This window comes from Tasmannia lanceolata, unplaced genomic scaffold (genome assembly GCF_043159265.1).
Source record: "Tasmannia lanceolata isolate RefF3 unplaced genomic scaffold, GAP_Taslan_0.1 ptg000044l, whole genome shotgun sequence".
In the NCBI taxonomy this organism is placed as follows: Eukaryota; Viridiplantae; Streptophyta; class Magnoliopsida; order Canellales; family Winteraceae; genus Tasmannia; species Tasmannia lanceolata.
In genome coordinates, this window is record NW_027518721.1 from 16,272,297 (window position 1) to 16,293,427 (window position 21,131).

Genomic DNA, 21,131 nt, shown 5'->3' on the forward strand with positions numbered 1-21,131 from the left:
CTGTGGCCCATCTAATGGACGGTTTGGATCATCCTATGGTGCGGGCCATATCGTACTTTGAATAAAGTGAGGAGTTGCCTCATCAAAATACAGTAGTGCTGATAACATTTCCCTTTACTAATTGCCCAAACTCAGTTTCTTCTATGTTTTGGGAACTGTTATAACCTATGAGGCTATTACAGCCATTTAAACAGTAATAAGACAAAAGTTAGAGCAAATCCCATTATTTAAATATTATAGCGCCAATATCATTGGCCTAAATAAATATCAAACATGCCCTTCACCTCCAGCTTCTTGTTATATTAACACTAGAACCTCTTCTCTTCTTCCATACTACTTCTCCTTCTTCTCTATGGCTTCTTTCCTTCTTTCTTTTGCTTATGAGACTTTTCTTTCTTCTTACACTCATGTCATGTTCACTTCCATTGCATTTGCAATCACGTTTTTTATTTTCTTTCTTTCGCGTAAAACTAAACCTAATCAACTAAACCTTCCACCAGGACCGCCGGGTTGGCCGATCGTCGGAAACCTCCTCCAAGTAGCTCGCTCCGAAAAGCCCTTCATTCACTTCGTCCGCGATATAATTCCCAAGTATGGGCCCATCTTCACCCTAAAAATGGGAACTCGGACCCTCATCATAGTCAGCTCGGCTGAGTTAGCTCACGAAGCCCTCGTCGTGAACGGGCAAATCTTCGCGAGTCGCCCGAGTGAGAACCCAACTCGCTATATCTTCAGCTGTAACAAATTCACCGTAAACGCGGCCATCTATGGCCCCGTTTGGCGCTCTCTTCGCCGGAACATGGTCTCCGGCATGCTCAGCTCCACGCGCGTAAGAGAATTTTATAGTCTGAGAAACTCATCCATGGACCGACTCATCGACCGCCTCCGAGTAGAGGCCAAGTTGTCTACTCGGACCGAGTCGACTCACTCCGAGTCAACTCATGGGGTGGTTTGGGTCCTGGCTAATGCCCGATTCGCCGTGTTTTGCATTCTTCTATCAATGTGTTTTGGCATCGACATGGACGAAGAAACAATTCTCAACGTTGATCGTGTTTTGAAGCGCGTTCTAATTGCTCTAAGCCCGAGAATAGACGATTTTCTCCCACTATTAAGCCCATTATTTGCGAAATATAGGAAACAAGCAAAGGAAGTACGAGAAGAACAAATAAGAACAATCCTCCCACTGATCAACAGCCGAAAAGCCGAGCTCAAAGACCCATTATCACTTATGAAATCGTCGTCCTTCGCCTACCTCGACACATTATTCGACCTAAAAATTGAAGGTCGAAAATCGGCCCCGACCGATCCCGAGCTCGTAACACTATGCTCCGAGTTCCTCAACGGTGGGACCGACACGACCGCCACCGCCATCGAGTGGGGTATCGCCCGATTGATCGAAAACCCGAACATCCAATCCAAACTCTACCAAGATATCGTAACGGTAGTTGGTAACAAAAAAGTGGAAGAAAATGACGTGGAAAAAATGATATATCTTAATGCCTTCACAAAGGAATTATTACGAAAACACCCTCCTACGTACTTTTTGTTAAGCCATGCAGCTATACAACCGACTACATTGGGAGGGTACGATATACCGGCCGATACCAACGTGGAGTTTTACACTCCACCGATATCAGAAGATCCGAAACTTTGGAACGATGCGGATATGTTTAATCCCGATAGGTTCGTGTCGGGTGAGGAGGAGGCCGATATAACGGGTGTTACGGGGGTTAAGATGATGCCGTTTGGGGTTGGGAGGAGGATTTGTCCGGGTTTGGCTATGGCCACTCTCCATATTAATCTAATGATAGCGAGGCTGGTGCAAGAGTTCGAGTGGGGCCCATATCCACCCCAAAGCACGTTAGACTTTACTGAGAAGTTTGAGTTTACTGTTGTGATGGAAAAGCCTCTCCAAGCTGTTATCAAGCCCAGGAAGAAATGAAGCCCAGGAAGAAGTTAGTATCAGGGTAGAAGCATTTTTACCACCCTTTTATTTACCATTTTTACGCCATGGTTGAAAGTTAAAACAGGGGTGGATTTATCACTATCCTAAAGTTTAGGGTACAAGTAGGGTCCAATGGTACTTTTTTAATAATTATATGTATATTTTTGTGTGGTGGGATGGTTTTTACTTTTGGCTTGAACCAAAAGACTTTACAAAAAAAATCCATCTGGTCATTTGACACAATAAACATGAAATTAAAAGCCTTTCCCTAGACGGTCGGCCACTACATAATTTCTCTTTTTTTAGAGGAATGATAGATACAAGGGAGCCCTTGCATAAAGACCCGCAAAAGGGCCCTTCATTGGATCCACATCATTTTCAGTTACATTTTAAAAAATCTGTTGACGCGGATCCAATCAAGAGCCCTTCTGTGGCTCTTTATGCAAGGGCTACCTTGTATCTATCATTGCTCCTTTTTTCTTTTTTTTTTTATATTGAACTAAAGTGTACTTAGGATTGGTTTTTTATTAGAATTTTGCTTTTGCCTTGTTTTTTCAGCCTTTTCTCACCCTTTCCTCACTCACCCCTTCTAGTCTCTCATTCAACCCCACCCTCCTTAGCCCTCTCACACCACTTAATAATCTTAAATTTCATGGAAAAATATTTTCATGGCAGCCAAGATGGCCTAAGTGTATTTAGGACAACCAAATGAATAATCATCCAAAGTTTTCATGTCAACCAAATCTCCAAATGAATAATCACCCACATAATAGTACCTGAAAGTGAAGATAACTTTTTTACCCACATTTTTATCCTATTTCTTCATGAACTCCCCCAATTTTAAAACAAAATTGGGGAATCTCTTAGTAGTTTTAAAAAGAAACCAAGGCTACCAAATGCCAAGTTCTGGCGGAAAAGGATGCATTTTGTGGGGAATTCAGAAATAAGGATGTAAAGGACGAACCCCGCAAATTTAGATCTTAGAAACAAACAACCTGCTGCAAGCTTGAAATCAGTATGACTTCTTCTTTTGAAACTGAAATTCAAAACAAAAACAAAGGGCCAACAACCAGCTACTCTGAAATCACTGAACTAACCTTATGTACAACATGCCAGGAGAACAAAGCAATAAACTTCTTGCAGAGAGCTTTGGTGAATCTTCAAGCGGGGTTTTCGAAATTTCAATCTCAAGCAACCTTTTAAACTTTGTAAAAGAAATGCAGCTCTGATACAGCATTAAATTTGCTTAAGAATTGGATGGGCTCTCCACATGTTTGCTTTCTGAATGATTATGGGGCGGGTCTTTTAGACCAAGGTTACCTTCTGTCAAGGTAGATATGATCTCTTCAGTTTCAGTTACATTGAGCTCGGATGCAAACCGATCCTCTTGAATAGGTTCCAATCTTTGGTTGTCGAGAGTCCTTGATGAATACCCATGGCTGGTATATAAACAGTGATAAGGATGCGAGTTTAAAGTATCTGGACTGTAAGGGGTACGGACGGCTGTACTGAACATGGGTGGCATTATCCACTTCCTTTCAGGAGAATTTCGCAGTGAAATCCGACAAACAGGGCATGTGGAATTCTGCCGTAGCCATATATCTATGCAGGTGACATGGAAGGCATGCCCACAGTAAGGGAGGATCCGCAATTTGTCTTTCTCTTGGTATTCGGCAAGGCATACTGTGCATCTGACAGAGATGGAAGAGTGATTTATATGGCAAAAATGTACAATTCATTTGATTATGTATTGAAATTTGATTGCAGGAACATTGATTTCCACTTCTGATCAGTAGAGTTACCAGAGTAGTTATCAATCAGTTCCACCTTTACAAGAAGCAAAAGGCTTTGCAAACACTTAAATAGAATGAATTTTCCACTTACGGTGATTCCACACCCACCTCATAATCTCACATTTCGTAGATATTTTGGGTCTAAAATAGCTTATTTTCTAGACTTTGTTCTGCCCTATTTATGTATCACTTCTGCTAAGGTACGTTCAGAAGGAAGCATACTACTGAATTGAACTCTTTAATAATGAGAATGCACATTATCAGCAGTATCTATAAGATCAGATACTGTATTATTTCAATAAATCATAACATTTTATTGCTAATACAAGCTACATCAGGCTGATCTTTTATCAATAATACCACCCAATGTAAGGCAACAAAACTACCCGCAACGTTATTTAATGGAAGAGTTCATTGTATGGTAACCTAGGCGTGTTTCGGTGTTAGCTTTGCTACTCTAGCAAACATATCTGCAAAAGCTGATACTTCGTAGATCTTAATTTGAATTTTTTGCTAATGAGTTACTAACCAAATAATTCTCACAGCTCTTCTGGATATTCATGTTCACCTCTTAATCCGTTGCGCATCGTCGTTCTTGGAATCTTTGCTCTCAAAACAAATATCATGGGCCTTCTCTTGCCAAACATGATGATATCTCCCTCAGTCTCAGAGATGTGAACTCGGATGTTCAGTTTCTGATCTTATTTGTCTACAGAGTTCAGATACACTGCCATACATTCTGACAGGCAACAGAGATTCAAATCGCATCCTGCAACTCAAATGGCTCAGTTACCACCAAGAGAAACATGACGTGAATACACCGGAAGCAAGCATTAATGATTGAAAGAAATGAGGTGGCATTTTTTAGTGATGCCCTTGCGAAGAGGAGAATATAATCTACGAAAAGATTCGAAATTTTAGGGCCCTAAGTAGAGATTGATATTGGATCGAAGTTGCATATGTTAATAGTATCTTGAATCAATCTAGAGAGGGCTTTGGCGCAGATGATAGAGATAATAGGCCAAATTGGATCTCCTTGCCAAATTCCTTGCTTGATAGTAAAACAAGGGTTGTGTGTTCTACTGTTCACTTAACTAAAAACAGACGAGAGGTGTGTTCCCTGCTTGTTATACATTTCATTATAATGGTTACCAATCTTGTTAAGGCCAGTGTTTGCAAGGGCAGACTGGATGAATTGTCAGCCTATGGAATCAAAGGCTTTAGTTTTTTATTTTGAAAAATGACAAATTTTCATTGATACTATAAAGAATACATTGGAGACCAGGAGTCCCAACTGGCATTACAAAGTATCAAATAGAGCTGGCCAGGGCATACCCTGGGCCAGGATGAATGAACAAAAAGAAGAAACTGGATTCTTTTTCCGTCCCTACAATCAATTCGAAAGGAATACTTTCCCCGATCATGCCCAACTGACTACCCTACACTGAGATCATTCCAACCAAACTTCTTCGTCTTCCTCCAAAAAACAAAACTTCGTTGGCAATAACACTTCCACATTCTTTTACTGATAGTGTAGTAAAAGGATCCAGACAAGATAGCCAAAACTAAGCGAGAGATCCAGCCCTCAAGCCGTATTTTGGTCAAAACCATACATAGCGAAGCTGGATGCATACAATTCATTGGCCAAGTACTACTGCTAATGTTTCAATCTGCAACCTCAATTCTACTCACCAATCTCATACTTCACTTATTAGAAGGCGAATAATAATTCCAGAAGGGTTCCTTTCTCTCCTATCCATCTCCCTTTCAGTCTATAATTCTTTCCTTTTAATGGAATCTGTCATTTTCAGAAACCTGACCTATCTCCCAGGCAAGAATCACCACCAAATTACCCTTGAAAATTTTAATAAAGCTCAGGTCACAACTAAGACCACCGGGATTGCTATCTACCTGTGCGTCAGCACCTGAGCTAGTCTCCCCAAACAAACGAAATTATCCAGAAACACCCCAAAAGCTCAAATTCTAGAGAAGGTATTGATCCATGAAACCGAATTAAAAGACTCACAAACTAAAGTAACCTCAAAATTCTGAAGACTCTTACACATATCCATAGATAGGTCCCTAATTACCCAGGTCCCCTTCCCCTTTCTTCTTAATAGCCTCTTTCTCCTTTTTCTCTTTCAAGTCCCTTGCAGTCATAGACTCAAACATTGCTTTTGTTGCTCCCACATTCTCCTCATACCCTATTCCGAAGACGTCCCCAATGGATAACATGTCATCGAATTCCTCCGATAGATATCCTCGATCCTCCGGTAACTCTGAACTATCTTCCATCAATTTTCCTTTTTCCTTTGATGTCCTCCTCTGGACGCAAACACTCTCTGACTAGTTGACTGCAAGATCAATTTTCCTTTTCCTATGATGTCCTCCTCCGGTAACTCTTAATCAAAGGCTTTAGTAAGATCAATTTTACCACAAATCGACAATTTCCTTTTGTCAAATGGCGAAAGCCAATGAGAATCTCATCGGCGATGAGGATATTGTCACTTGTCAGTGATTTGGCAGATTTGGCACCCCGGAACGAAGATAGAATGGTTCAGAGAAATAATTTGCTCAAGAACGGGCGCAATCTTCTTCCTAAAATCTTAGTCAGTAGTCTGTATACAATATTACACATGTTGCTTGGTCTGTAGTATTCAATGCTAGAAGGGTGTGCGATTTTGAGGATTAGAGCCATGAATGTACGATTTATACCATGAGGAGGGGGAGCTCACCCGTATCAAATATAAAGATTGAATAAGATTGCCAAGGTGATCATCTACAATGTGCCAGAAACTTTGACAAAATTTGGCGTTAAATCCATTTGGACCAGGACATTCGGTTCCATCCATGGATGTAAGTGCTTCCCAAATTCCATCCTTCAATACCGGCCTCAGAAGAAAGCTATGATCTTCCAATGATAGTTTATGGGTAAAAAGACAGGTGGAAGCGGGGGTTGTTAGTGGAGGGATGTGGTTGTATATACTCTAGAAGTGACGGAGAATAAATTGCTTGATCTTAGTTTGGCTAGTGTAAACACCCGCAAGCCCTCTGATAGTTGTTATACAATTTCTTTCCCCCCTGCTGATGGTTGCTGCATGGACAAATTTTGTATTCCGGTCCCCAGCTTTGATCCAATTAATGAAAGACTTTTGTTGCCAGTGCATCTTTGGTTGGTAGAGTGCCAATTGAAGTTGACAAAGAATATCCTTCTATCTCTTTTGAGGATTTGGTAATCTGGATTTCAATTTGCTGTGATGGCTTGTATTCTAGCAGTGATACAGTACCCTGATGGACTACTGTGTGAGACACACACCCGGGTTGAGCACCCCAGAAGGAAAATTCATTTTTTTTGTTCTACGATTCATTTTTTTTGTTCTACGCTAAAGGGTATTCAGGTAATTATTGTGATGTAGTGGCATTGATATATAAGCCACGTTTTAGGGTTACACGTGTGAGGTTTTCTTGTTCGAGAAGACGAAGAGAGTTTTGTAACCCTAAACCGAAATAGTGAAAGTGTGAAACTCATCATCTCCCTTGGACATAGGCACTCCGCCGAACCACATAACTCTTGTGTTCTTGTGTTTTGTGCAATTGTGTTTCGTACACCTCTTTTTCAGTGTATGTTGCCAAAGGTAGACTTTTTCCATTATTCAAGCCGATGTCTTGTTTGTTTTAGGTTGTTGGTATCTTGGTGAAAGAGTCATTGGACAAAGGAACTAGAGAATGCTGGATAGGAGCTATGGTGCCCTCAAAGGTTGGATAAGGCAACCTCAGGTTTTCAAATCGAAACATGTGGTGTTTTCTTCGATTTTGAGTCTCTAGTTTCTATCTCCCATATATTTACGGTTCGTTTGGATGCACATTAAGTAGAAATAGAAGTAAAATGACATCATTTATAACTTAAAAACAAAGTAGAAGTAAAAATCATGTTTACTTTCCCTTTCCTCTTAATTTGAGAGGAAACTCAAAATGGTATTATTTGAAAATTTTCATGCAGACAAGTAGAATGAACATTCCATGGAAACCAAAGATCCCTAGAAAGGGGAAAATCAATTCATCTTCTGTTGGTAGAGTGCCAACTGAAGTTGACAAAGAATATCCTTCTCCCTGCTTTCGAGGATTTGGTCATCTGGGTTTCAATTTAGGGCTATTTGGGTTTGATGAAAGAGATGGATTAGCTTCCCACTAGTTGATGTATACTGCAAAAGGTAGGCATGTTCCATTATTAAGTCTATCTCTTGTTTTGATTAAGTTGTTGGTGAAAGAATCATTGGACAAAGGGACTACTAGAGTACGCCAGATGGGAGCTATGGCTTCCTTAAAGCTTGGATGGAGTAGCCACATGTTTTCAAATCGAAAAATGTGGTATTTTCTTCGAATTTTGAGTCTACTTTCTATCTCCTATACATTTGCAGGTCGTTTGGATACACGTCAAATAGAAATAAAAGGAAAGTAAAATGACATCATTTACAAGCAAAAAACAAAGTAGACGTATAAATCATGTTTACTTTCCCTTTCCTCTTAATTTGAGATGAAACACAAAATGCTATTGTTTGGAAAATTCCACACAGACCAGTAAAGTAGAATGAACATTGCATGGCAACCAAACGTCCCTGGGGAAGGGAAATGGTGTCATTTTACTTTCCTTTCATTGGAAAACACTATTTCGGTGGAAGGGAAACGGACCCTTAGGGATCTATGGAGAATTTGAATAGTTCTCCAAAGTACAACCAGAGATGGTGCCAGATCAAACTAAACTAGCAAACAGATGTGATCCCCAAAAGAACTGAGTTCACAGGAAAGTTGCCACAAACCGTGAACCCAAACTCAAACCAAGAGAACCAACAAACAAGGTAACATAGTCGGAGCATTCTGATAAATTTTGAGAAAACATAACACTCCTATATGTAAACACGGGTACAGTCTCTTTTTCATGTTTATACACAATCCAACTTGGACACACTGAATGATCCTTTGATTAATCCAGCCCAACTATGCTCATTCAGTTTTACGGAATTTGGGCCAACAAAAGGGTGTATTCGAAGAAATCTAGGGTTATTGAATCTTTCTCTTTATAGCTATTTTGGATCTTCCAATTCAGATCTAAAGATTGTTCAAACAGGTGGAACTGTATTAACATCCATACAATGTTTAGGATGAAAAAAATATATCAATTTTTCAAGATTTTTGGCGACTTAATTTATTTTTTAAACCTGTATGTGGCTGTCATAGGTGAAAAAGGCCAACTCTTAATTTACTTCGTCTTGCTAGTTTGATTTCTAAGTTCCTCTAAAGATGGAATTTAACAGAGAAGTTTATTGAGATGAATCCTAAGGCGGGAAGACTCTTTTGTTTGAGTTTCAGATGCAATCAACAAGCCAAATACCATCTAGAAGCATAGACACCATAGGTTAAGACATCTGATTATGATGATTCCTAGAAATGCTTGCCTGGATATACACAAAGTGTGTTGCCAAGCAGAATTTCTGATGATGTTAAGCATTGTATGAGAGGAAGCTAACAAAATACTCGGCTCTTCCTTTTTCATGGCATGAACCAAAATAGACACTCTGTGGATATGGTTCATCAGGATGTTTGGAGCCTTTAACCTATCTTAACTAGAGGAGGTGAGTTGCACTATAGTTAATTCATTGATGACTTTATGTGTTACCCGTGAATGTATTTCCTAAAGAAGTATTTATGACCAGCTAAAAAGGGTTAAAATATAATATGGTACCAAATCAAAGTCATTCATTTACAATCGAGAGGATTGCACAGGTACAGAATTTCTGCCTTTTGTGGGCAGTGAAGAAATGATTCGTGAAAGATCACGTCTTAGTAGAATGGAGTCACAAAGGGAAAGAACCATCATGCTCTTGAAACTGCTAACTTTCTCTGAGACTACAGCAATGTTTCAAATTGTCTCCGGGGAGAAGTGTGTTGAGGCATGCTTAATCAATCGTCTTCCACTTAAGGTTTTCAAACTCACAGATAGACACTAACTATAAATATTCTCTCAATTTTAGGATGCACATCTTCCATTCTTCTTCTGCATCATAAGAGAAACCAGCTTCAGCAAAACTTATTATGTGTGTTTTTAAAACAAAGCGGATGTTAGATCCCTCCTCACCGAACTTCGGATCTTCTAAGAGAAGATATCTGGTAACTTCCGGTAGGAGGAGATTCTAGAAATGTAATCTCATGGCTCAAAAACATTCATCGGTTCCATTGAGGCTTGTGGGGTTCATATTGGAGGTATTTGCTATTTGTAGAAGTCTCAATCGGATTCACAAGGATATGCCAAGATCATCCAACGAAATGGGCCACGAATTGGCAAGCCACGCGAAGAGATGAGGTTACAGTATGGACTGCTTGCTAGAGCCACAAGTATGGACAGCTTGTTCTGTTGATGTAGGATGAATCAACAAGGAATAATACTTCGGTCTGATATCGACGATCAAGGGAATGACTAATACTTCGCTCTGATACCAAATTGATGTGATGAATCAATGTAAGATATTACGTCTGCTGTTTTTAATCACGGATTGTGGAGGTTAGGGTAGGTTCTTGAAGGCTTTTTTTTTTTGAAGGCGTCTGAGTTTCAAAACAATTGGAAAATCTGGGTAATTTAGGGTTGCAGGGAAATAGATTTGAAAATTCAGGTGAAAAGGATGGATGGAAATTAGGTTTGGGATCCTAAAATTTGTGATTGGATTGGATAAGTATTGGGCAGGTTTGGAAGGGGGCAGACGTATGCCGAGAATATGCAGACGTGTGCCGGAGAGGTGCAGGCAAGGGTTAGTAGCGAGACTAAAGGGCACATGGTTTGGGGTGAGATGGGATGGGTAAAACAAAAAAAATAGAGTTATGAGGTTTTAAGCAAGGGAAAGAAATACGGATGGATTGATTTTGTGGAAGAAAAACAAGAGAGAGTGGGAGAAATATAGATTGCAAGTAATGAAGAAACAAGAAACTTATCTCAAGGCATCCCACCAAAGGTTTTCCTTGGCATCTTACCAAAGAGGCTTTAGCATCTCACTAAAGAAGAAAATTATGCTAGAATCACACTAGCAATCCCAAGACATCGCACCAAGGGAACTCTAGGCATCGCACCAAGCAATCCTTGGATGAGTTATTGAAAATGTGACTGATCCTTTATTTCAATATAACCCATATGGTAGCTAACAATACCACCATCCACAAGAGTCTCCCCTTTCCTCTGCCAAGGAGAGAAGGCCCAAGTCCCAAACAACTCAACAAATCGATAAGGAGAAACCCACGATATCCCAACCATGGTTTAAAATTTCGATTTCGGTAACCGTTTCGGACCCCACCGAAAACTGAAATTTCGGCGAAATCCGAAATTTCGGTCCGAAATTTTGTAATTTGGTTCGAAATTCCTGTTCGAAATTTTGTAACAATTTTTTTTTAATAAATAATGGCATTTAATCGAAATTTCAGACCGAAATTACCAAAATTTGGTAAATGGCAAAAAATGGAATTTCATGAAATTTTGGTTTCGGTCTCCACCGAAATTTAAAACCATGATCCCAACCACCTTAGAATGTGACTTCAGATTTCTCTAACTATCCTGCAGTGTAAGAATGTGGTCTATTGATTCTCCAGCCTCTAAACAGAGCGCACAATGATCGATAATTAAAAACTCCCAATTTCAAAGGTGATCTACCATTATAATCTTATCCGGACAAGTCATCCATCCAAAAACACACACTCTAGGCGGAGCAGGAATCCTGCAAATTATGTAGAGAGACAAGGATGGTGAACACGGAACTAGATAGTGATAGAAAGATTTGATACTAAATACCCAAGAGGAGTTCCAGATTCAAACTCTTTTGTCACTTCCTTCTTTACAAATATGGATTCCAAGAGGCTACTAGCCTAAGATCTTGACATGCACTCCTAGATACTTTGTACACAACCACTAAGCCTTTCATCAAGCTACTGAACTTGGCCATGCCGTGTGTAACTGTAAACCCACTCTCGTGACCAGCTTGCATCACGAGTACATCGGACATGAGGCCTTCAAGCCAAGTGCAAAGTCCATCCTCCAATGCGAGGCATGACGATACCATGCACCAATCCGCCAAACCCAAATGCTTGGTCATCCAAGAAGCTAGAATGCCTCATTGATTAATTCGCAAGGTTCGCACCTTGCGAGGGTGGCCGAAGCCACCCCGGCACAAATTGATGGAAAAGTCTAGGGATTGGCCTAGCCATAAGACGTACCCAGGTGCAGAAGGCAAGGTAACATAGTAGCCCTCTGCACCGTCCGTACGCACAATGCAAGTGGGAACCCAACCCAACGTGCACTGTCTTTGGGCCCCTTCCTCGACCAAAGAAAGTAGAGCATCCCTATGGAAATCTCTCAGTCTGCACCCAAAGCCCCCTTAGGGCACGCACATGAGCTGTAGTATGATTTCCTGATGTGTGCCTTACAAGCACAAGCAAGTCCTCGCACAACCCATAAGCAAACCACCAAGGTTCTGGCCCACACTTGCTAGGCCTACCAGGGGAGGAGTTAGTATGTCACCGGGCCAACTCCCCCTAAGAGTTTGGCCAACCAACCCGCTTAGCCAGGAGTGCCCTCCAAAGCTGCTGTAAACGACTACTTTCGAATACACAACGAGACGAGGCGAGATTGGGGCGCCCCATTTTTAATACCGATTGTATCCCCACAACACCTAGCCCTAGCCTGCTTGGGTAGCCAACCCTCCTACTCTGCCTCAAGTTAGCCAATTCTTACGACAATTGGTTCCAAAGTGAATGCAACAATAGAGAGAATTGGGGCATTAAAAAAACAACAAAAAGAATTGTCCTCTTTGAGACTCAAAAGTTGAACCAATAGAACCCCATACATACATAAGAAGATGCAAGCTTGGAAGTTTTTCATTTTTTATATTGGACATCCTTGACCAATATTCTTACCAGTTCTTCCTTGGAATCCAACTATTGTACGATAAGGTTCATTCAATATCTCAGAGATCACCCCAAGAACATCGAGTCACAAAAATTGTCAAAATATAGGGTAATCTAATAGATCCCAAAGCAACGGTAAGGTTGCTTCATTGTGACCTGGTGGTCATGGGTTTGAGTCACGGAAATAACCTCTCAGCAGGGGTAAGGCTGCATACATCTAGCCCTCCCTAGACCCCGCAATGGCGGGAGCCTCGTGCACTGGGCTGCCCTAATAGATATTCAATTTAATGTTCTGTCGCTGCAAAACAATGAAGGATTCCTCCCAAATTGATTATCTCAAGCTATAGATTGCTCGATGTATAATTAGCTCTCCCACGCATGTGGTAAGTTATAGAAATAGGCAGCTACAAAAGGCTGCAATGACTTGATAAACTGAACCCAATGACAATAAACTGTACATTTATGAAAATCGAACATCTGGAATTGCAGGCAACAGTTTGGCTCCTGAAAAAAGAAGAAGGGGTGGCTGTTGGCAACTAGATAATAAGTTGTTTGAAGAGTACCATAAACATTCTACTTTTTCCTTGAAAAAGCAATTTGAATAAGAAAACATGTATTCATCCAAGAAAAGAAAAAGAGACCATTCAATAAAACATGAATTTATAAGCAATTGGAATAATACTGTGACAAACTTTGGAGACTAATGAAAGGGCAAAGACTTCCAAATAATGACCATATGTTAGCAATAAAAATAAAAAACAACTTGTATATTATTGTGGTACCAGTCGATTTTTTTTTTCCTTTTTTATGGGTTTCCCATTTTAAAAAAAGAAAAGAAAAAAGAAACTGATGCTACACAAAAGTTGAATTGATATCATTCAATAAACAAATTGATGGAAAGCTAACTTTCTTTCCAGAATGGGCAAGCAATCATTTTCACCAAAAAGAAGTTAAAAATTAAACCTGAAGTATTTCATATACAGGCTCACATTCAGGAAAAAATCAGCAATGTGTCATAGAAAGTTGGGCAAATATAACAGATAAATAATGAATCTGATTCTTTAATGACATAGAGAAGATGACCATAAAAAACAAAGAAGGAACGAAATTGCAGGCCATGCAATGAAATTAGACATACTGGATGTCTTTAGTAGGGCATGTAAGGAAAGTAAACTTACTGGACGTCTTCTCCAGAGGAAAAAAACTCGTCACTGAACTTTTTTGTAGGAAAGGTTGCTACCACAACAGGTTCCAAGCCATGAAGCCCACGTTCTAGCTGTTTCATGGAAAATTAATAATATTCAGCATCTGAATTACAAGTGCTCCATGTGAATCAAAGGAAAGAAATTCACCGAAATCAAATACTAGAAGGTCTTAGGTTAGGCTTAAAACATGCTAATGTCACATAAAAGTTCCAACACATGCCTTAGGAATAAAAGAAAACATTTAAGATGAGCATAACTTCAACATGGAAATGCCGAAAGAAGGCCTTGGATGGTTAAAGAAAGAAAAAATTTATACTATAGGCCAGTGAACAAATCAAGCAAAATGCTTAGCACACTACATGGATCACCTAAAATTACACGTTCAGCTATAAAGAAGGGAAAAAACTGAACCAACTTACAAGACTGATAAAATCAAGGGAATTCACATGAACAAAAGTCCTCATTTTTGGGATATCAAAACAAATAAAACAACATACAGAGAAATCCCAAAATAAGTAAATCAAAACAATCATACCAAAGCAACACCATACAAATATACAACTTCATACCCACATAAAAATCTAACCAAATAAAAATAGAAAAGGTAGGAGCAGATAGGCCTCTTTTAAATATCAGTTTCCAAAACCCAGGAAAGCCTTTGACCACAGCTCTTCCGTTGAACAACAATTCCATTCCTAAATTCAAAGAATTACAGACCAATCAGGAAAAAAATGTGAAAGACAAAATAAATGAAAACTAGTACAGTAGAAAGTACAGAAATCAAACATTCAGGAGAAAAGTCGGTAAACATTAAGGAAAGTACTCAACACAGTACATTAGTATCAAAATCATCGAAATCGCAAAACAGTAAGACAAAATTTCAGTGTAAAAAGAGCTTACTAAGCTCAGATCGGATCTAGTAGCCATTGGGAATGATCTCCCTGACGAAGCCCAATGCATCCTCGCGCAAATGAGGCGTGTGCACACGAATACAATGAACATCGTACTTACTGCAAATCCTATGACTGTCATTACCAAATTAATACCTGAAGTGATCATGACTCTTTACACAAAACCTCCAAATTCAACTTAATTTTTTCATGATCTCACACAAAACCTCCAAATTCAACTAAAGTTTTTCATGATCTCACACAAAACCTCCAAATCCAACTTAAGTTTTTCATGATCTCACACAAAACCTCCAAATTCAACTTAAGTTTTTCATGATCTCACTCTCTACCACTCCAATTCCCTAGATCTCACCTTTACAATTCATCATCTCTCTCTCTCTCTCTCTCTCTCTCTCTCTCTCTCTCTCTCTCTCTCTCTTAATTCATAACCCTAGATCTCATAACATATACAGTTTCTCATCTTTCCTATCTCTCTCTCTCTCTCCCCTCTACAATTTCTCATCTTTTTTGTCTCAATTTCTACCTTCCTACTCCAGAAACCTTAACATGTAATTTCTCATGATCTTTTTTTTTCTTTCTCTACTGCTATATAAATCTAAATTCGAATTCTCTCTGAAACATCTCATGATCTTCTCTCCGAATCTCTTATTTTCCCTTTACTTCCTCAAAATGGGATGACAAAAACCCTAGACAATAAAATTGGATGAGGAAAACCCTTAGAGAGATTTGGAAAGGGTTTAAAGTCCTTTATTACAGGCGATTACGGAAAAAATCTATGAATTGATAGGGATGAAAGGGAGACCAGTAGAAGAAGAAAGGAGAAAGATTTGACCAGAAAAAAAGGACTGTTTTTTGAGAATCTAAAGCAGATTTGGTAGAGAATATAATTTGTTTGTAAGAAGGGAGCGTGATCCAACTTTAACTTTGCTCGCACGCTTGATTATCACGCTGATGACCTCATCACACGCTCCAATCTTGTGGCCCCCGTGCGGGTTTCACAAAATTTGTGTCCCACTTTTGCCTTTTCTTCCTTGTTATTAGATTTTCGCCCTGGGGCTGGCAACGGGGCGGGTCGGGGCCTGATGTTGGGGTCCCCTACCCCTTCCCCTCTGCGGGGAATTTCCCCCCTCCCCTTCCCCTCCCCTCTGCGGGGATGGTGGGGAATCCCCCTCCCCTCCCCGCGGGGAATATCTAATCCCCTTCCCCTCCCCGCATCCTTCGGGGACAAAATCCCCGCCCCAACATTACCCCCTCTTTAGTCATTGATACACTAATGCTGGGTGTCCCTAATCAACTTGATGCAATTTCAATATATAAAAATGTTATAAACTAACAATCGATAGGCTAGCTGTTAATTAAATTAGCAAGAGATTGGTATAAGGAGTTTGTCTTCTCTTCTTTATATATTGATTGAAATGCTGGGCAGCAACGAACGTCCAGATTTCACTTGAAGATTTAATAAGAGAGGCCAGATCCATATTCGGTATTTGTGTGTGGACGATGGATGGATGGACCCATTGGACCGACAGTAGCTGTTGTTGGATGATGGGATTTCCGCACATTGCTAATTGGATTCGATCCAACTTCAATTTTAGATCAAGTGGTATCATAGCCTGCCACTTAGAGTACCCAACATCCAAACCTCATTTTGGATCATTAATTTTGGGAAATGTTATGAGCACTACTGTATTCTGATGATCGCACTCCTGACTTTATTAAAAGTAAGGTATGGCCCGCACCATAGGATGATCCAAACCATCCATTAGATGGTGCACACCCTAAATAGGTTGCGCCCAAAAAATCATTTCCTTAGGTTGATCCTAACCCTCCGATCTGTAGAGGTACTGCATGATCCTATTCCTCTATAGATCGGAGGGTTAGGATCAACCTATGGAAATGATTTTTGGGGCACAACCTATTTAGGGTGTGCCCCATCTAATGGATGGTTTGGATCATCCTATGGTGCGGGCCATACCATACTTTTAATAATAAAATGCAATTTATTTTGGCTACCGATGTTGGCACTACGATTTTTTGATAATTGCATACACTCACTCACTCAGCTTGTCTTTATTATTTCAACATCTATCAAAAGGTTATTATAGTTCCCAAAATGCTCTCAGAAGCTAATTAAAAGGAAAAGACAAGCTAAGTCTATGTTTGGGGGAATCTTGTAGCCGATCCACAGAGTTTGTAGTAGTTTTCCTAAAAAAAAAAACACTTAAAAATATACAAAAAATGGCATTGATTAACGGGGCGAGGCGGGGCGGGGAGGGGACAACTCCATCCCCTTCCCCTTACCCTTACCCTCTCAAATCGGGGAATCCCCTCCCCAAACGGGGCGGGGCGGGGCGGATCCCCGCTTTTCGGGTGAAATTGCCAGCCCTATTTCGCCCCGAGTTTTTATTTTGTGTAAGCCCTTGTAGTCACGTATTTTTCAAAAAGTACTGTACGGACATCACTATAGGATGATGATCCAAACCGTCCATGTGATGGGCCATAATAAATAGGTTGTGCCCAAAATATTATTTCTATAAGATGATCCTAACCCTTCGAAGTTTGGATCAAGGTTTTAAATTTCGGTTTCGGTACCTATTTCGGATTTCGGTAAAATCCGAAATTTGGTATTAAGCTTCGAAATTTCGGCCGAAACCGAAATTTCGTAACATTTATTTTTTTAAATAAAAAATACCATTTTCTCAAAATTTCAAACCGAAATTCCGAAATTTGGTTTTTCGCGAAATATCAAATTTTGGGAAATTTCGGTTTCGGTTTCTCCCCACCGAATTTCGGTCAAAATTTAAAACCATGGTTTGGATCATCCTATGGTGTGGTACGTACAGTACTTTTTGGAAAATAAGGAACTATAAGGGCTTTTACACGGTATACAAACTCCCAGAGAGGATAATGTGATAAATCGACCCCCAATTTAGGGCAGTGCTTATAGGGAGCGAGGGAGGGAGAGAGAGATGGGGTCGATGCAAGATATTCGGGGTCGATTTAATAGTAAGTAAACCTGAAGTTTTTATATGGTGTGTGCATGTCAGCCCAGTTTACTCACAGGTTTGCCATCTTACGTATTGTACTTTTGTATAAGTGATATATTTGCCCCATTTCCTTCCAGGGCCGCCCCTCTATACAGTAGAAGGGGTTAGCCCCGGGAAGAAAATGTGGTGTATGTGTATCATTTCCAATCGTGGACGTTGATTTGATTGGTCCCACATTAGTCTAATGATCTGATCAAGTCAACGACGATAGTGATACCAAAAAAATGTAACGGAAGAGACAAAGAAAGTTTAGATTTGATTAGAAAAAAAATTAAAAACTATTTTAGATAAGTAGAATGCTAAACTGAAAGTCGCCCTTGCAAAAAATCAGCTGTAAGGGCGTCCCTAATGGACCATCTCACTAAACTTCGGCACAGACAAATAGGATTAAATGAATAATAATAAATGCACTATGGGGAGAGGATTCTGTGTTTTTGCAAGGGCACCTTTGTGGGTTTTATCAAGGGTACCCTTCAGCTTATCATTCCTCTCATGACTATAAAAAATTTAAGAGGATTCTTGTTGATAAACTTCAGGCAATGGGATTTTGAAAAGAAATATAATAAAAAAGAGAATAGAGTTCCTAAGGTGTCACCTCATATAGCTTATATGAGGTGGCGCTCACAAAACATAAGGGGCCTACATTTTTGGGGTGATCCAAACCACTCATTTGAAAGGCCCTTAGATGGATATGGTGCCTTCAAAAAATTAGGTCCATAGGATCATCCAAATTTATGGAGGTTTATACCCATCCATTTCAACCTCCACAAATGGAAGGGTTAGGATGATCCTATGAAGTTCATTTTTTGGGCACACCCTATCTATGTGAGGGCCTATCAAATGAATGATTTGGATCATCCAAAGAAAGTAGGCCCCTTATGTTTTTAAGTGCCACCTCATATAAGCTATATGAGGTGACACCTTAGGAACTCTATTCTCAATAAAAAAAATACAATGGAAAAGGAAATTGCAAGATCTAACAAGAATAAAATTTTCCTAAATACAAATTAGGGAAAATTTAAGATTTGGAAAACAAATCATGAAATATGAAATAGCCAAACATTAGGAAACTCTTTTTCGGGGAAAAAAAAAAAAAACTACGAAATTTTTTCCAAAGATCCAAACAGCCCCTAACCGTCCGATTAAAAGGGACACAATTTTGTATGTCCTCAATCAACATCTATTTCCTCTCAATAAAATGTCTTGCGTCGACTGGCGCCCATGAAAAGGCGGTTTACACGGCCTCTCTAGATTGCGTATCATCTTAATCTTCACCGTCCGAAGTTTAATCTTAAGATTTGGGATAGTAAGGGCAACAATTGAGAGCTTACTAGGCAAAAAAATCAGAGTGGTTAGACTATGTTAATCATTTGTTTGATGGCTAACAAATTGAAGATTAAAATAAAATGGGTAATGATTTGCATCTAACTTGCAATTGGTATAAAAATATAATCGATTATTCTTTCAATACTTTAATAAAAGAATTATAAAGTGCTTGTGCATTTGATCTTCTTTTTCAAATTTTTACATAATTTAGTAGAATGTCATTGATTTAGGATAAAATAATATGATCAGGCATTACTCCTATGTTATTTTATCTTTTTGTTTTTGGTGGGTAAGCCGAGATTGAACCTCCAGACATCCAGTTGAAGAACAAACTCATTTTATTTTATCTTATATCTATATATCTATACTATATAATTATCAATAACGTGTAATTAGAGCTTGGTTGCCAACAACCACCCCAAAGTATCTAGAATTTTTTTTAGAGTAAAGGGTTTCTGCGCTCGAGTGCAAAAACAGATGTGGGTCCACATTGTTGGGGGATCCAAAGCATCCAAAGCATTTCCAAAGATCCAAACAGCCCCTAACCGTCCGATTAGAAGGGATACGATTTTGGATATCCTCAATCAACATCTATTTCCTCTTACCTCTCTAAATTGTGGATCATCTCAATCTTCACCGTCCAAAGTTTAATCTTAAGATTTAGGTCAGTTAAGGGCAACAATTGAGAGGCCTACTAGGCAAAATATCAGACTAGTTAGACTATCTTGATGGGCAACAAATTGAAGATTAGAATAAAATGGGTAATGATGTGCATCTAACTTGCAAATGGTATAAAAGATAAGATTATTCTTTTTTTATTCTTTCAATACTTTAATAAAAGAATTATAAAGTGCCTACGCATTTGATATTCTTTTTCAATTTTTTACATAATTTAGTAGAATGTCATTGACTTAGGATAAAATAATATGATTAGGCATGACGTCTATGTTATTTTATCTTTTGTTTTTCGGTGGGTAGGCCGAGATTGAACCTCGGACATCCAGGTTGAAGAACAAACTCATTTTATTTTATCTTATATATATCTATATATCTAGGGGAGTGATAAATCGACTCCCAAATATCTTAAATCGGCTCCCCATGTGTCTTTCTCTCTCCACTTTCTTTCTCTAACCCAGAGGAAAGAGAAAGGCACATGGGGAGTCGATTTAAGATATCTGGGAGTTGATTTATTACTGCACTATATCTATACTATAAAATTATCATCAACTCAACTAAACTCAACAAAGCCTTTGTCCCAAACTAGTTGGGTTCCGCTAAATGAATCCTTTAGAAAAAATTCATGAAGAAGGTAAAAGGAATCTACCCGGCTCTAATCCTAATTCCAGTTGGGTTCTTCTACGTGGATCATTTTCTTCTATTCTAACCTATCAAAGGTCATGTTTTCTGTTATGTTCCTAGCTATCAACTCTTTCCTCACTGTTTCTACCCAAATTGTTTTCGGTCTGCCCCTACCTCTTTTTACTCCATCAATTTGGCAAAAGTCGCCTCTTCTCATTGGAGCATCCAAAGGCATACGTTGGATATGTCCAAACCATCTTAAGCGGTGCTCTCTCATCTTCTCCTCAATTGGAGCCACTCTCACCTTTTCACGAATGTCTTCATTTTAATTCTATCTAGCCTTGTGTGGCCACACATCCATCTAAGCATTCGTATCTCCGCTACACTCATCTTATGCACATGCTGCTTCTTGGTTGCCCAACATTCTGAGCCGTACAGCATGGTTGGTCTCACAGCTGTCTTATAAAACTTTCCCTACAACTTGGTAGGGATATGACGGTCGCACATAACTCCTGAAACAAGCTTCCACTTCAACCAACCTGCTCTTATTCTATGGTTAACATCCTCTTCAATCTCTCATTCCTTATGTAGAATTGAACCATGATAGCGAAAGATATTTCTCTTAGGTACCTCCTGTCCAGTCATATTTGCTACATCATCGTCCC

At 39.4% G+C, this 21,131-nt stretch overlaps 2 protein-coding genes across 2 annotated transcripts; one reads left to right on the plus strand and one right to left on the minus strand.

The window, feature by feature from the left end:
* Positions 1 to 294: 294 nt before the first annotated feature.
* LOC143863225 (cytochrome P450 77A3-like) lies at positions 295 to 2,216 on the plus strand. Its single transcript, XM_077373890.1, has one exon. It carries the CDS (start codon positions 353 to 355, stop codon positions 1,940 to 1,942), a length of 1,590 nt encoding a protein of 529 aa, XP_077230005.1. The 5' UTR covers positions 295 to 352; the 3' UTR covers positions 1,943 to 2,216.
* A 728-nt stretch (positions 2,217 to 2,944) lies between these two features.
* LOC143863226 (putative RING-H2 finger protein ATL61) lies at positions 2,945 to 15,691 on the minus strand. The gene is made up of 3 exons (XM_077373891.1): positions 14,784 to 15,691; positions 13,857 to 13,954; positions 2,945 to 3,636 (listed from the first exon to the last, which is right to left on the minus strand). The coding sequence occupies exons 1-3, from the start codon at positions 14,940 to 14,942 to the stop codon at positions 3,192 to 3,194; spliced, it is 702 nt and encodes a 233-aa protein (XP_077230006.1). The 5' UTR covers positions 14,943 to 15,691; the 3' UTR covers positions 2,945 to 3,191.
* Between the last annotated feature and the right edge of the window lie 5,440 nt (positions 15,692 to 21,131).